The 16,353-nt window shown below is 37.3% G+C and overlaps 1 protein-coding gene across 3 annotated transcripts in view; it reads left to right on the forward strand.

Annotated features, from left to right (window-relative positions):
* map4k5.S (mitogen-activated protein kinase kinase kinase kinase 5 S homeolog) overlaps positions 1-16,353 on the forward strand; it is a 93,267-nt gene that overhangs the window by 28,089 nt on the left and 48,825 nt on the right. For all 3 annotated transcript variants that reach the window (XM_041574261.1, XM_041574262.1, NM_001094046.1), the window contains 4 exon segments: positions 3,571-3,628; positions 13,675-13,765; positions 15,111-15,175; positions 16,137-16,192. In XM_041574261.1, the coding sequence (XP_041430195.1) occupies positions 3,571-3,628; positions 13,675-13,765; positions 15,111-15,175; positions 16,137-16,192 (270 nt within the window).

Genomic DNA, 16,353 nt, shown 5'->3' on the forward strand with positions numbered 1-16,353 from the left:
CGATCTCTAACTTCACTCTTTGATAAATATACCCCAATGTGTAGCAACATTACAGAACTTTGGTTGACTGGTTGCCAACAGTGTTAGAAGTACTGGAGCTTAAAGCTCTATCTATAAGCTGATATAAGGACGTTCCTTTTTTATTATCATAAGTATTGTTGCATTTATTAATAAAGAACTAACATTCCATAGCACTGTACAAAAGCAGGGTCAGACTGGGCCGGCGGGACACCGGGAAAAAACCTGGTGAGCCCCGCCAGCCTAGACCCATTCCTTGCACACTTCTGCATTTCAGACCTCTTTTTTTCTGCTGTAACCTTGTTTCTCCGGGCCAGTTGCGGGAAAAAACAGTGCACACACGTACATGCATCGCGGAGGGTAAAGACTTGGGGCAGGAGGCACGGATCCTGCAAGTCCGACCCTGTACAAAAGGATATATAACTAACATACAAACAGATACAGTAGGTTATGTAATTCCTACATTGCCAGAGTTTACAGTCTGTGGATTCCAGCAGTAAGCAAATTCCATAATTGTATTTATAGCCTGAGCGCTGTCGGTCAGGTACCTAAGGGGAGGGGGGGGGGGTCAACTATATCCACCCTTTTTAAGGAGTTGTTCACCTTTAAATTGGTATGATGTAGAGAGTGATATTCTGAGACAAATTACAATTGGTTTTCATTTTTTATTATCTGTGGTTTTTCATTTATTTAGCTTTTTATTCAGCAGCTCTCCAGTTCGCAAGTTCAGCAATTTGGTTGCTACGGTCCAAATTACCCTAGCAACCCTCCATCAATTTAAATGAGAAACTGGAATATGAATAGGAGAGTTGCTAAATAGAAAGATGAGTTCTAAAAAGTAGCAATAACAATACATTTGTAGCATTACAGAGCATTTGTTTTTTTTTTTAGATTGGTCAGTGACCCCATTTGAAAGCTGGAAAGTGAAAGAATGGCAAAACATTCAAAAACTCAAAAAAATGAAAGCTAATTGAAAAGTTACTTAGAATTAGTTATTATATAACATAAAAGTTAACTTAAAAGCGAACCACCACTTTAAAGGAGCAGCTCCCTTTTAAATCAACTTGATATATAAAGTGATATTTTGAGACAATTAGCAATTGGTCTTCATTTTTTAAATTATGTGGTGTTCAGATTATTTAAAGAACTGCTTCCCCAACGGGAGGTGCAGGCTAATAGAACCGTATGTTGTTTTTCCCCCACCTGCACCGGGAGGGAAACCGAATTTTGTTAATAAAAACAAATTGTAAATTTTATTAAAAAGGGAAAATCTCTTTATTCTTTGAAACTTTTAGAAAGGTGAATATTCCCATTCAACAGAGATAATTAGTTCTCTATAAACCCTCACTTCACCCTTTGTTGTTATGGTTTACAGATAAGCAAAAGCCAGGGAGGTTTAGGCCAGTTTCACACAAGGTAATTTCCCAACCAGTGAAAACATGTCAGAAGAGAGGAGCTGACGTCTGCCCTGATTTTCAGGTTCATCGTCTGTCAGTGCACATGTGAGGCAAATTCTGATTTTAACACAAACCTGATCATTTCACTGGTAATGTAATTATCTAAATAATAAGAACGAGTATATTGACCACTTTTAACTTCAGTTTATTTGTTGGCCTTGCTAACTCAAGAAACATAGAGAAACAGATTTTTTTTTTACATAAAGCAATAGGCAAAATGCATGTTCACAAATCCTATTCACTGAGCTCCTGTTGAACAAGGTGTTACACTGCCCATTTAATAGAGAGACCACATCAAGCCCCCTGCTGGTCCGAATAGCAGGCTGACATGCTTGATCTAGTATTTTTGAAGTGCATTTCATATACCTTTCTATCATTTTGGGGATGCCTTTCATCATCTGGTGAAGAAAATTATTCAAGTCATTATCAGTGACCTCTTATACGGAACGAGTCTGTTATTATATTCACCAGTTGGCTTCATGAAATGTTTCTTACATACCTTTTATTTTGCTGTGGCTGTATTAAAATATATATATATATATATATATATATATATATATATATATATATATATATATATATATATATATATATATATATATATATATATATATATATATATATATATATATAATCTTAATGAAAAGATCCGCACTCCATTATGTGCAAAATCCGATGTCGGATTTATATACACAATGCTGCCACAATTTGAATATATATATATATATATATATATATATATATATATATATATATATATATATATATATATATATATATATATATATATATATATATATATATATAAAAAAAAATTTTTATTTATTTTTCATGATGAGCTTTCTAAACACACTTTACTACTTAAATACACATTCAGAGCCCGTTTGTTTACAGGTAACTTGGAAATTGTATTTTCGTTTACGTTATAATGTACCGCATATACAAAAAATATATGCATATACCTCAATATATATTGAGGTAAATGAGGGAAATTCTAATATTTTTATCTTAATGCTTCATTATCCCTTATAACAGTGGTCCCGAACCTTTTTTGTCTCAAGGACTGGTGTAAAGCCAGAACTTTTTGCAAGGCCCGGGGGGCGCCATTCCAGCGGCAAATTTTGTTTGTGCTGCATCAAATTTGAGCGCACCAGCAATTCAGTGCCCCAGCGTCAAATTCGGTGGGTCTGTGTCAAATGCGGACTGGGCTGGGGGTCCCAGTTCAGGTATGTCCGTGGCCTGGTAGTGGCCCACGTCCTGCCGGTTGGGGACCCCTGTTTTATAGTACAAAGGTTTTATTGGGTCAGGTGACATAAGTCACTTCAGCATATTTTAACAGTATCTTTTACTGGGTATTCATGGACCTTATGTTTTGTATAAATTCTGCAGGCAGATATTGACTTCAGTATTGCCATGACTACATTGTACAATGAGCTGCACAGCCCCAGACTGGCATTTAAAATAGTCCTTGGCAGGGCTGGAACTAGGGGAAGGTACCTTTTAAAGTGTCTTCTACCTACTCCTAGTCCGTGTTTGCTGTCCTGTCGCTCCTCTCTGCTACGGCTGGCCAGGTTGCTTTGGGTTTCCAATTGGCTTGACCCAACCCTGGCCCCTGGCTTTTCAAGTATACAGACAGCCCAATAAATAGCACTGTCTATTGCATCTAACAAAAGCTCTTCTGGCAATTGTTAGAATCCATAGGCCTGGAGCAACATCATCACAACTATCATGAACCTCACAAATTTTAATAAAAGCTTGATTTTCAAGATGACTGAAATTAGTCTTATTATACCAAACACAGGTTTTATGCTTGTGTAATTTAACTGCCATTTTTGTTTATTTTTATTGCTAACACATGATATTCCTTCCTATAGTATAGCATACCTAGACCTATCTGGGTATCATGCCTGCAAAGTCAATAGGGACCACCAATTCTTTTTTTTTTGATCGGAGGGGGGTATTTAGAGCAGAAGGACTTAAATAACTACCTTTATAGGTGTTTAACGTGTCCGCTATTTTATATAGTATATTATAATCTGTGGCAACAGGAAATGTTATCTCCGTGTAACAGAATGTTAACTATTTTTTATTCTAGGCTAGGAATCTTCAAACAGGAGAGCTGGCTGCTGTCAAGATCATTAAATTAGAACAGGGTAAGTTACTGCACCTGCATCCTTTCCTGGCGCTGTGAAAATGACTTGCTACACAGATATGGGACATGTTATCCTAACTGCTTGGGACGTGGGGTCTTCCAGATAATCGGTATTTTTGTTATTTGGAGCTTCATGCCCAAAGCTGGGTCTATAAATCTGCTCCTCCGCTGTTGCTTTGCTGATTGATGTGCCTGCACATAGAAATATTTTCTCTGCTGGGGTGCGGACAGATGCGGTGTATTTCTGTGCCAAAGCGAGATATTTTGCACTTATCTGTTAAAAATATCATTTAAGCATTAAACTCACTAGGATTGTTTTTCCTTCAATAAGGATTACTTATATCTTAGTTGAGATCAAGTACAAAGTACCCTTTTACTATTATGTAGAAAGAAGAAATCATTTTTAAAAATTTTAATTTTTTGATTAAATTGAGTGTGTGATGGCTTTCCTGTAATTCAGAGATTTTTGGGTAACTGGTTTCTGAAGAGTGCATCCCATACCTGTACTTCAGTATTGCATATTGTTTAATATGACAATGCCTTTCAAGCTAGTTGTAATTTTCCTTTAGCAATATAGCAGTATTTCATATTTATTGGTAAGATGGTATAATTTTTTTAGAGCTCAAGTAGAGGAATGCTGGCTTGGCTGGGTTCTATATTGCACTGGTTAAATTTTTTTCTGAAGTTGACTTTTATAGAGCAGGAATCTAATCAGAACTTCAATTTCCAAAATTACCAGGCCCTTGACAGAAATTAGTCTTTTAAATCACGACATTTATTTCCGGAAAGTCAACAAAAGGACAGAAATTATATTTGTAGACAGATAACTCATAACCACAAAATGGGTAATTACATATTGAGTAGGGATGCACCAAATCTACTATTTTGGATTTGGCCAAACCCCTGAATCCTTCGTGAAAGATTCTGCCAAATTCCAAACTGGATTCTAATTTGCATAAGCAAATTAGGGGTTGGAAGGGGAAAACATTTTTTACTTCCTTGTTTTGTGACAAAAAGTCACGCTATTTCCCTCCCCATCCTAATTTGCATATTCGGATTCGGTTTGGCCAGGCAGAAGGATTCGGCCCAATCCTGCCGAATTCTGACCGAATCCCGAACCTAATCCTGGATTCAGTGCATCCCTTATATTAAGTTCTGTTGCACAAATAACGTTAAAAAGTTATATACTTACCATGATAAGTGCCTTGATTATTATATTATTAATGACTAATTTGGTAACATTGAATAATCTGTAATGTAGTCAGTGATGTATTTCAAAATTATTGGTATAATATTGGGGTGTTTGTTTTGAAACTTTTATAAACAGACACTTGTGTATTTTTCTCAGGAGCCTAAACACTTACGTTTAGGAGATGAAGTGCTTGGGTAAGCATGAAATGCATTATGGTAACATCATTATGGTAATGTACATTATGGAGGCGTCAGTGTAGATTATAATGTATCTGTAATAAAGTAAGTTTTTAACTTAAATTTGTACAAGAGTAGTTCATTTTTTAATCACTATAAAGGATGTGTCCTCAGTTCTTCAGCACTTAATGCAGTGTAAAGCTAGACCTGTCTGTTCACAGATGTGCAAATCACCCAAAACCATGCACTGCTTCTGCATTGGTTATTTGTTCCCGTATGTGTTTAGACTTACATTAGGAAATATTCTTTGGCTTCTATTTTAAAAAGCTATTTGCTGCAAATTCTAAAGGAACAGTAACACCAAAACATGAAAGTGCTGTAAAGTAATGGAAATATAATGTACTTTTGCCCTGCATTGGTACAACTGGTGTGTTTGCTTCAGAAACACGACTATAGTTTAAAGTGGACCTGTAACCCAGACACAAAAGTCCTTTTCAAATTAAACATGAAATCCAATTTCTATTTTTTATTAAAACATTCATAGCTGTTGTAAGCTCATTTAAAAATCTCAGCTGTCAATCAAATATTGTCTGCCACTCATCTGTGCCTTAGGCATAGAGGCGGGGCAGACAATTGCTTTCACTTTCCATTCAGCACTTCCTAGATGTCACTGCTCTCCCCACATTCCCCCTTTCTCTTTACCATTTAATTGTGTAGCCAGGACATGGGGATGGGCATAAAATCCCCCATTCTGGTGCACAAACAAGATTCTGAGATGATGCAAGGCTTGCCTTAATAACAGTGTCCACAAAATGGCTCCTGCCTGCTTACTATAATTTTGATTTCCCAGACTGAAGGAAACAAGATTCAAATAATTTATATAGTGTAATTAAAGTTAATTTTGCTTGACTAATGTGATAAAATAGTATTTTGAATAATTTTTTTGGGTGATGGGCCCTTTAAATAAACAAGCTGATTTGTAGCCATGGGGGCAGCCATTCAAAGCTGATAAAGGAGAAAATGCATAGGGTATACAGCAGATAAAAGATAAGCTCTGTAGTATAAAATGGGGTTCTTCAGATCATATTTGTTATTTACTCTGTATCCTGTATATATACTCTGTATCCTATATCACTTATATACCATTCCATAGATATCTCCTTAGAGAGAGTCCTGAGAACTGGCTATGCTTTCTAGCTAATCCCACGTTGGTCCATACGGTAGAGCCATCCCAAGGATTAATTAGGGGTGTTTTGCTTTCTATTAGTGTGTGATTCATTTTGTAGAATAAAGAGTGCCCAAATTTTGGTCAATTTGGCGGGGCAGCCCCTTGCTGTGTACATTTGTTCCATAGCAGGGAGTTTTTGCTCTACTAGGCTTAGCCTGAAGTTGAACGTAGGTGGGTGATCCTCATTCCATCTGATGGCTATGGTTTTTTTTTTTGCGTGGAACAAATAATCAGGGCCGGAACTATGGTTAGGCATGTGCCTAGGGCGCCAGGCACGTACCTCCTCTGTCGCCTACCCAATGTCCGGTCCCCTCTCTCCGAATAGCTTTTATATTTGAGCGTCTATTTGCGCATGCGCTCCCCGATTTGCGACCAGCCCTAATTCCTGAATTCTGAATTGCCAGGACTACCGCTCCCAGAGTAAGGTCATCGGTACGTTTCATTCAGTCAGGGTCTGGAGGTCCGAGGGCAGGTATGCTGTTGCCCGTGAGGGGTCTAAAGCTTCACTTGTCGCCTCCGTTGAACTCTTGGCTGTGTTGCGAGGAGAGTCGGATACTCACGGAGATGGGATTGAATGTCCAAAGCTACGGCTTGCTTCTTTTTGCACATCAATAACTTGTCAGTGGCTTAGGTCAGTTTGTTGATGTTTAATGTACTGGGTATGTCAGGATAATTGCTGGATTTTGTAGGAAGCCAACAGAGCTAGGCTAATACACATCTGTTCGCATCGCTAGCTGGCCAAGCTTAATTGTTCGCATACAGGTCAATTTCAAAAGCAAATTATGTGAACAGCTATGTCCCAAATGGCCTAATTACTAATTGGTTACTGACTCGCAACAGGTTAGAGAACAGCAGAGGAGGAAGTTGCGTTCAGGCTATTACGTTAGACATCCTTTCACTCCAGCCTTTATATATTACATTTTTGGCTGACTAAGTATATTAACTATATTGTTTTTTTCACTGACCAATTCCTTTTTGAAAGTTTATTTTACACCAGAAACATTATACAATGTGAATCGTTGTATTTATAAAGCTGTTTTTACCAGTATCATGTCAGGCAAACACTGTAATTTTTCATCAGACCTGTTGTATCCCCTTCATGTCAGAGGGACAAAATTGGGTAGCAAAGAAGCATAAAAGTAGTGTAAAATGCTGAATAAAAAGTAGAAGCAAACACCTACACTTTTTACACAACTTTTCTCAATTGTTTTTGGAACTACACCTACACCAGAAGTCCATGTGATTTACATTGTGTACATTGACATTGGAAGGGTCATATTTGGTGTTTTCTAATGACACACTTTAACACACATTTATAAGTATACCCATTTTGGTTCCAAACATGACCCTGTGCTCTGATCCTGTTCCCAGTGCACAGTGTGTTTGATTTTTGCCTTGAATGACTGTCTCTGGAAAAAAAAATCTATGGCTAAGGTTCTTACATGGCTGCCTTATTTTCTCTTTAAAAGTTCTTCTGCACTTATTTTTATTATCTTCTGTTTCAGCCATGCATGTGGTTTTCTTGACAGGAAGCATTTGAAAAACTGTGTATTAAAAAAGAGCTGCTGTCGGTGCCAAAATATTTGCTGCACAACAGCATCAATTGTGAGAGAGAGACTCGATTAATCTGGCATGGTGAATTTCACTATTCTCACCATACAGGTTGGAGGCAGATTAAGAGGAGAAAGTTTAGAAAAAAAATTAAACCAAACAAAATATGCAAATATCCAGTTTCAAATTTGCTTCTCTTAGTTAATCTGTAATCTCTAATGGGGTAATTTTATGAAAGGTCTCATATTTCTTATCTACATCTATTCTATATTAAATTTATTATTCAAGTCGAATTCCATTATTAATCTGGATTCCTGTAAGTGTATATAAATAAAATAAGGCTGCAACTGCTTAACTTTTGCTTACTGAGTAGGCCCCTAGTGTGAAGTGAATGGGTCAATCAGTATGCAAGCTCTAGTGGATTTATCCCACATATATGAAGTCATGAATTGATCCAGAAGATCCAATTTAAAAGGCAGGACCTTCTTGTACGAGGTATATATTGGAGTTCACACACCTATGATGATGCCCAAATCAAATAATGAACTATGATGTTATTGATTTGGCCCAACTGACTTATTCAAGAATAGCCAAGTCAATATCTGTCTGCCTATATGGGCACCTTAAGTATACTGTAATATTACTCTCTATTGCGCATGATGTGACTTGTAGTATCGCTGATCAATCCAAATCATCAGTGTATTTTCCCGCACAAGAAATTTTCAAGAAAATGTATTGATAAATAGGGGGAAAAGTCTGTGCAGATTTGGTTGGATTGGTTTTGAGAAAATATTGAGAAAATTTTGATAAATAACCCCCTAAGTGTGCTGTTTCTTAAATGCTTTGATATACAGGTATGGTATCCGGAAACCCATTATCCATAAAGCTCTGAATTACAGAAACGCCATCTCCCATTACCTTTTTTTCTGTAATAAATACAGTAGCTTGTACTTGATCCCAACTAAGATATAATTAATCCTTATTGGAAGCAGAACCAGCCTATTGTTTATGCCGAAGTTTATATTATTTTCTAGCAGACTTAAGGTATGAAAATCCAAATTATGGAAACATCCATTATCCGGAAAGCCCCAGGTCCCGAGCATTCTGGAAAGCAGGTCCAATACCTGCATTAGAATTTTGCATAGAGAAAAAAAAGAAAATACCAAAATAATATAAAAAACAATTTAATAAAGACTGGGATACAAAATTATTTTAAATAGTTTAACTATAATGGAGAATACTTTGCTAGTGCATGCTGTTGTGGTCATGCTTTCAGATTCCAAGCATATCAAGATGCTCCCTTAGCAACTGTGGGCCTCTGTTAGGCAGATAAAAAAGTTATTATTATACTTATGCTGTACAGTGATAATACATAATTCACATGAAACCTGTTCCAGTGGAGTTTATGGTCTAAGGATTCTTAGACACAAAAGCACACGCACACATTTAGCCAGGAGCTAATTAACCATCATACATATTTTTGGAGTGTGGAAGGAACCTGGCGTACCCATTAGGGATGCACCGAATTCAGGATTTGGCCATTTTCAACAGAATTCGGCCAAATCCTTGTGCCTGGCCGAACTGAATCCGAATCCTTAAAATCATGTGACTTTTTGTCACAAAACAAGGAAGTAAAACATTTTTTAGCCGCACACACTCTCATTGTCCCTCCCCCTCAGTGATTTGCATGTGCAAATTAGGGTTCGGATTCGTTTCGTTATTGGGCTGAATCTTTCACAAAGTATTCAGGGGTTCGGCTGAATCCAAAATAGTGGATTCGGTGCATCCCTAGTACCCATAGTAATCCTATGCACACACTGGGAGAACAGGCAGATCCTGTTTGGAGTTTCACTTGGCTAATTAAAAAAACTGACTTGTATGTTCCTTTTTAAAAAATATTTTGCTTGTTCAGGCCTGTCCTGTCTGCAAAGCTGTTCCACTGTATTTTTTCTCAGATAGTACTCCTTTAAACAAAATGCGTTGCATCCTTACACTTACTAGTTGTGGCCATCCAGTAACCTTATGTTTTGCCCAATAAAGTTTAGTGCCATATTTGCACCCGAGTACAATCAATAATACTAGAGGTAGCATCTGTCAGGTATGGAAGTACATGTATTTTGCTAAGTTATTGGAAGACCTTGTATTTTACCATACAGTAAATCCTGTGCAAAACATGCATTATTTACTGAATCTGTTAAAAGCAAAAATTAAGGCATACAACTAGTTGAATTATGTGACATAAACTTGTAATGCTTTTGCATTATTGTGAAGTATATTGTTTAAGTAATGGCATGCACAGCCCAAGGCAACCACAGTCCTTTAGCAGTAAAGATCTGTGCCTCCAAAGATGCCCCAGTAGCTCCCCATCTTCTTTTCTGCTGATTCACTGCACACGCTTGGTGCTGCTGTCACTTACTGAGCTTAGGGACCCACTCACAATATACAGTACACATAGAATAGAAATGTCACAATATTAGGCTAATTAGTAATTAATACAGATTATTACTACATGGCAGCACAGAAACCAGTGCGGCTAGAATCAGAATTTAATAATCAGCCCTGCATCAGCTTATATTACAAGTCAACCTCATTTTCTGCTGCAAAAATCGTGACGTCCCCTAAGATTAGCTTCTCAACTGCTGCTCAAATCACACCGAGCATCAGAGTGTCGCAGACACTTTCCAAGATGGTGACCCCCTGTGACAAATTTGAAGTCCTGGATCATTGCTGCAATTGAGATGCTGAAACTTTAGGCTGGTGCAATAAGTTCAGTATATAAAATATGGCATTTTAAGCCATATTCATTTTTATGGTTTAGTTCTCCTTTAATAAATACACCCCTATATGTCTGTTGGCATTGTCACGTTGAGTGATTTTAGTCCATCTGGACTGGGATTCAAAATAGGCCCTGGCATTTCATTTACACAGAGGCCCAAACAGCCCCTTACCAGCCCACTAGATAGTCACTGTGTATGGCATCTTACAGCAGCCCCTCTGGCCCTTGCCAAAATGCACAGATTGCCAGTCCGGGCCTTCAACCAATCATATGTTTGTTTTTAAGAAATGACCGGTAAATGCTATCTGATGATTGGTTGCTGTGTGTGACTAGACCCAGGGCTTGTGCCGCCCTAGGCCCGGGCCAGTCCAGGCCTAAGTAGACCAGTAACTAACTTTGCACCTCTTTTTACATTACCCCCTTAGTGATATATGCGATTCCACTGGCCTCACCATCTGATTGCATGGGAATGATTAGCCTGGGTTCATTTTTTGAACTTACAGATACTGTTTGGGGAAACCAGATATGTAACATGCAGCCTTAGGGAACAGCTAGCACTTACTAACTCAGGCAGGTAAGGCCCCACTCAAAACCTATACATTCTCCAGACATTACACCTTATTTATTTTTATAGGTTTAATAACCATGCTATCAATTCCAATATGCATGGCTTTGCTGAAATATGCATTGTGAGAAAGTAATACCATTTGGGGAGACAGTGACCACACTAAAAGCTGATATCTCAATTTAAAAGTATTTTTTAAAAGCAATCGTTTGTGAAAGTGCATTTCACTGACCAAAGGCTATGAAGAGCCCCTTCCTCTATCAGTCTTGAAACAGACTGGAAGGAAGTGGTTTAGTTTATTCTCTGTAAAACAGGGAAGCATGAAAAATGACTGAAGATAATTTACCAGTGTTTCAGTCTGTATGATAACATTGTTAATGTTTGGAGTGAAATGAAACCAATTATTGTATAAAAACAATATGTACAGGACAAGAACAGAGCTGTAAAACGTAAATGTAATAGAATTCTGAAAGGAAGCTCCATGTACAGGTGCAGGCAAACAAGGCCTATTCTAAACAACTTTTTTTCTGTTCATGTGGAGGCATGTTATGGATGAAACTAGTTTGGCTGTGCTGAACTAGTTCGTCATTTGTCAAAAAAAAGTGTCAGTCAGACTCTGAATATTTCTGTAGTCCATTGTCTCCCTAAAACCTCTCTGTGTCCCAAGCAGTATCTATCAGTGCAGATAACAGGAAACATGTGACAACCACAGCAGTGTTTTTTCCAGACATTCCAGAGGCTGGGAGATGTTCCTAGTGTTCATGTCAAGCACAGTTTTTGGGAAGTTGCAAGAGAGAATATTTTGTAAAGGTCGGGACAGACATCAGAATAAATATCTGACCAAGTTTTCTTTTTATAGAATTAATTTTTCTTTATGGGCTGAGATATGTGCATAAAAAAAAAAACCTATATTTTTCTTCCTTGAGTACAAGGAAGAATAAACAGAGAGAGAGAGAGAGAGATATAAGGGAAATCTATTTAAACAAATTAAAAAAAATTATATTTGGTTATGTATTTATTTGAAAAAATTAATATATCTGCATGTAGCAAAAGTAAGTGAATCTTTAGGATTATCATATAATTTGGTGTTTTCAGTCAATGGAAAGACAATCGGATATGAGTGAGTGACCCTGTTTTATTTAAAGAACGGGGATGCGTACCATGGCTCGAACAAAGAAGGTGTAGGAGAAGCTCAGAAAAAGAGTTGTTGATGCCCCTAAAGCTTAAAAATGTTACAAGACTATATTTAAAGAGTTTTGACTCCACCAATCAACAGTCAGATTCTGTACAAATAGAGGAAATTCAAGATCATTGTTACCCTACCCAGAAGTGGGCGACCATTAACTCCAACTGTAAGGCATCTAATAGTCTGAGAGGTTACAAAGGAACCCAGGGTAACTTCTAAGCAACTGAAGAGCTGTCTCACATTGGCGAATGTTGATGTTCATGAGTCCACCACCAGGAGAACACTGAACAGCAGTGGTGTGTATGGCAGGGTAGCAAGGAGAAAGCCACTGGCTACAGTTTTCTTGAGATCATGTGGACAAACCAGAAGGATACTGAAAGAAAGTTTTGTAGACACCTAAAGCCAAAATAGAATTTTGGCTTTAATGAGAAGCGTTGCATTTGGAGAAAGAAAAACACTGCATTCTAGTGTAAGCATAAGGACCTTATCCCATGGAGGTGGGAGTGTTCTGGTTTGGGCCTGTTTTGCTGCATCTGGGTCTCTAAGACTTTCGGTCATTGATGGAGCAATGAATTCTGAACTACCAGAAAATTCTTAAGGAAAATGTCAAGATATCTGTCTGTGAATTGAATCTCAAGAGACAGGGGTCATGCAGCAAGACAATGATCCCAAACAAACAAGTTGTTCTACTAAAGAATGGTTAAAGAAGAATAAAGTGAATGTTCTGGAATGACCAAGTCAAAGTTCTGACCTTAATCCACTTGAAAGTTGTGGAAAGACCAAAAGCAAGCAGTTCATGGAAACTCACCAATATCCAAAAGCAGAAGCTGTTCTATATGTAGGAATGGTCTAACATTTCTCCTCGTTGATGTGCAGGACTGTTACCACAATGTTTAGTTGCAGTTATTTGCTACACACCAAACACTGAGCGAAAGTAAGTGAATACTGATTCAGCTACTTTTACCATATGCAGATGTTTTTTTTTTTGTTTCAATAAATACATGTCCAAATATAATAATTGGTGTTTCATTAGTTTACTTGGTGTTCTTCATCTACTTATAGGACTTTTTGGTCGCATTCATATAAGAACATTTTAAAGGGTTCACAAACTTTCAAGCACCACTGCTTATATCAAAATTGATCATTCTAAAATTTAAAGTAAGAAAAAAACTATTGTCCCTTTAAAAATTTTTTTTTTTTACTGTATTGCACATTGTGGTTGACCATGATACACTGTGTTTATAGTGATGACCTTTTTTATTTCATGACTTGTGCTACTAATCTACATTTCATTGTTTTCTAACAACTGCATTCATATGTGTATTTACGTTCGTAAAATCTTAGTTGACTCTAAACTTTGAATACCGTTTTAGGTGATGATTTCTCCCTGATCCAGCAAGAAATCTTCATGGTAAAGGAGTGTAAGCATGCCAACATTGTGGCTTACTTTGGCAGCTATCTTTCGTAAGTTACCATTCTCTTTTGCATTGGGGCATGCCGCTAAGTTTATCTTTCTCTACAGAGTAGGTATCCTGGTATAATGGGATTTAGTTTTTTTCACTGCCTATTGGCAGACAGATTATTTTTCTGACATTATTTATGGTGCTAATTTATTTTTCATACAAAGTGAACAATTATAAGTAATATTTTATGCTGTGTTTTAATTTCTACTTGCTGTTCTCCTAATGGGCAGAATTTGTAGATTTTCACTAAATTGTAGTTAGAATTGGCACATTAGGAAGGGCCTTCCTATATAAATGTATCTTTCTTCCCTATTAATAACATTGGGATCAATCATCACTTTTATCAGCTAGATGGCATCTGATACTGTAGTGGATGTGCTTTAAATACGTTTGACATATATATACATTTTTTCCCTGGCTGTAAACGATCATGATGTGAGTCCTCGCCAAATTTCACTTGGTCTAATTGGCTGATTTCATCACAAAGCAATATATAACGTGCTACTGATAAAATATTATTGTTGAGTTGTTTGCTGTAGGAACAAAATGTTAGGTTGAGGAAGCACAATAATAAATATTTATTCCATAGTCAAGTGATACGTTCTGGAGCCTAAAGTCCATCTGGAAAAGCAGAAAGATTTTCTGGAAAGGCACTTCAAGTCCCAGAATCCATCACTTTACTATGGTAGCATTACAGTGCGAGTCTAGTGGATGGGGAACTGGTCCCAACAAGCACAGAGACACACTGCCTTAATTCTCAGTCTGTGGAATCAGGTATGTCTGTGTAATAAAAAAAATCTTTATTTATATTTGGATGTTCAGACAGTGTCTATACACATAACTCAAAATAAATGAGCTAATGCAAAAAAGGGGTATTTTTCCCTTTAACAGTCTTTTGTGATTTATGCATTTTAAGTGGCTTTTGTTTATTGTCTACAGTACAAGCATTTATTGTCTACAGTACAAGCATTCATGCACCAAATCTTTTCTGGTTTTGGTAATTAAAGGTGGTAGCACACGCTCGGATTCGGGGAGATTAGTCGCCCAGCTACAAATCTCTTCTTCGTCGACTAATCTCCCCAAAATGCCTTCCTCGTGAGGCAACTTCTGGTGACTTCAGACAACAAATCAATCCAAGTGCCATTCCTCCTGTGATATATAGTTTAGCCGGCGGGAAGGCATTTTGGGGAAATAAGTCACCCCGAACAAATGGTTATTTGTCGCTGGGTGACCTCCCCGAATTGGAGCATGTGCCACCACCATTAGCGTCTTGACATGCTTGTTGTATGTTCATGCTGTGAATGTGATTGATTACTTAACTATTTACTTTTGTTTTTCTTTACTAGACGGGAAAAGCTGTGGATCTGTATGGAGTACTGTGGTGGCGGCTCACTCCAAGATATATACCATGGTACCTAATCATTGCCTCAGTAGTTAATGTTATATTGCTCTGTATTAAGTAATAAATGATGTTAAAAAAAAACATCATTCTTGCAACATTTTTGCTAGACTATATGCAACAAAATCCTAGTAACTAAAATAATTCACTCTGGCCAAAAATAAATCACAGCATATTATCCCCCATTGTTCTGGAATCGATAGCTGTAGAGGTTGTAAGGGTTAATACCTTTTGGGTTCTCATGACTGCTGTATTACATTTTGAATATATAATTGATTTTTACCAGAAATTCTAGCTAAACTGTGTGTGACATTAACACTAAAATGTGTTCATGTAAATGTTTATAGCTTCTATGCTTTGTTAATTCAATGTAGCAGGAGTACAAATATTTCACTTCAAACTCATGCTGATGTACTCGTAGGCGTGAGTGGATAAATTAACAAACACACAAAAAACACACAAAAAGTCTCGGTCTGTGTGAGACCGCATCAAGAACAAACTCGCGAGAGTATTAGCCCACTAAGTGTGGTGCCCTATTCAGAAATTATTCAAGTTTAGCGCATGTGAATTAACTAATGTCTTAAAGAAGTCTTTCTTAGTTTTTCAGAATTTATAGGACAAATGATTTTACTAAGCATCAATAGGACATCTTGATGCAAGAGTCACTGTTGCCACAAAAGCACAGATACAGTTGGGCAATTTAGCTCATTATGGAAATTTTACTTAAACATTGCTGCAAATATGGGCCTCTCACAAAGCAGTTTTGAGATTGCACCCCAAACCTCTGCATCTGCCCTGGTGCAAACACAGAAGATCACTGACTTGAGCGTTTATCTGCAGATTAATGCCACCCCATGTTACCCTTATTCACAACTTATAATAACTTGTTATGAGGTTCATCAACTCGTTTATTTTATATTTGCTAACATTGAAAGACAGAAGATACCATCCCAGCTTTTCTCTTCTCTTACAGTAACGGGGCCACTCGCAGAGTGCCAGATAGCATACATGTGCAGAGAGACCTTGCAGGTACCATACTTTTTGTTTTTTGATGCAAATAAAATATAGGAATATTTTTATAGCCACAGCTATAATTGTCATTCTGTGCGCACATTAATGCTGAGGTAAATAATAATGTTTCCTTTGGACTGCATTTATAGACTGCCCAGGTCTGCCAGGAGTTGTTCTGT

The sequence above is a fragment of the Xenopus laevis genome, chromosome 8S (assembly GCF_017654675.1).
Source record: "Xenopus laevis strain J_2021 chromosome 8S, Xenopus_laevis_v10.1, whole genome shotgun sequence".
In the NCBI taxonomy this organism is placed as follows: domain Eukaryota; kingdom Metazoa; phylum Chordata; class Amphibia; order Anura; family Pipidae; genus Xenopus; species Xenopus laevis.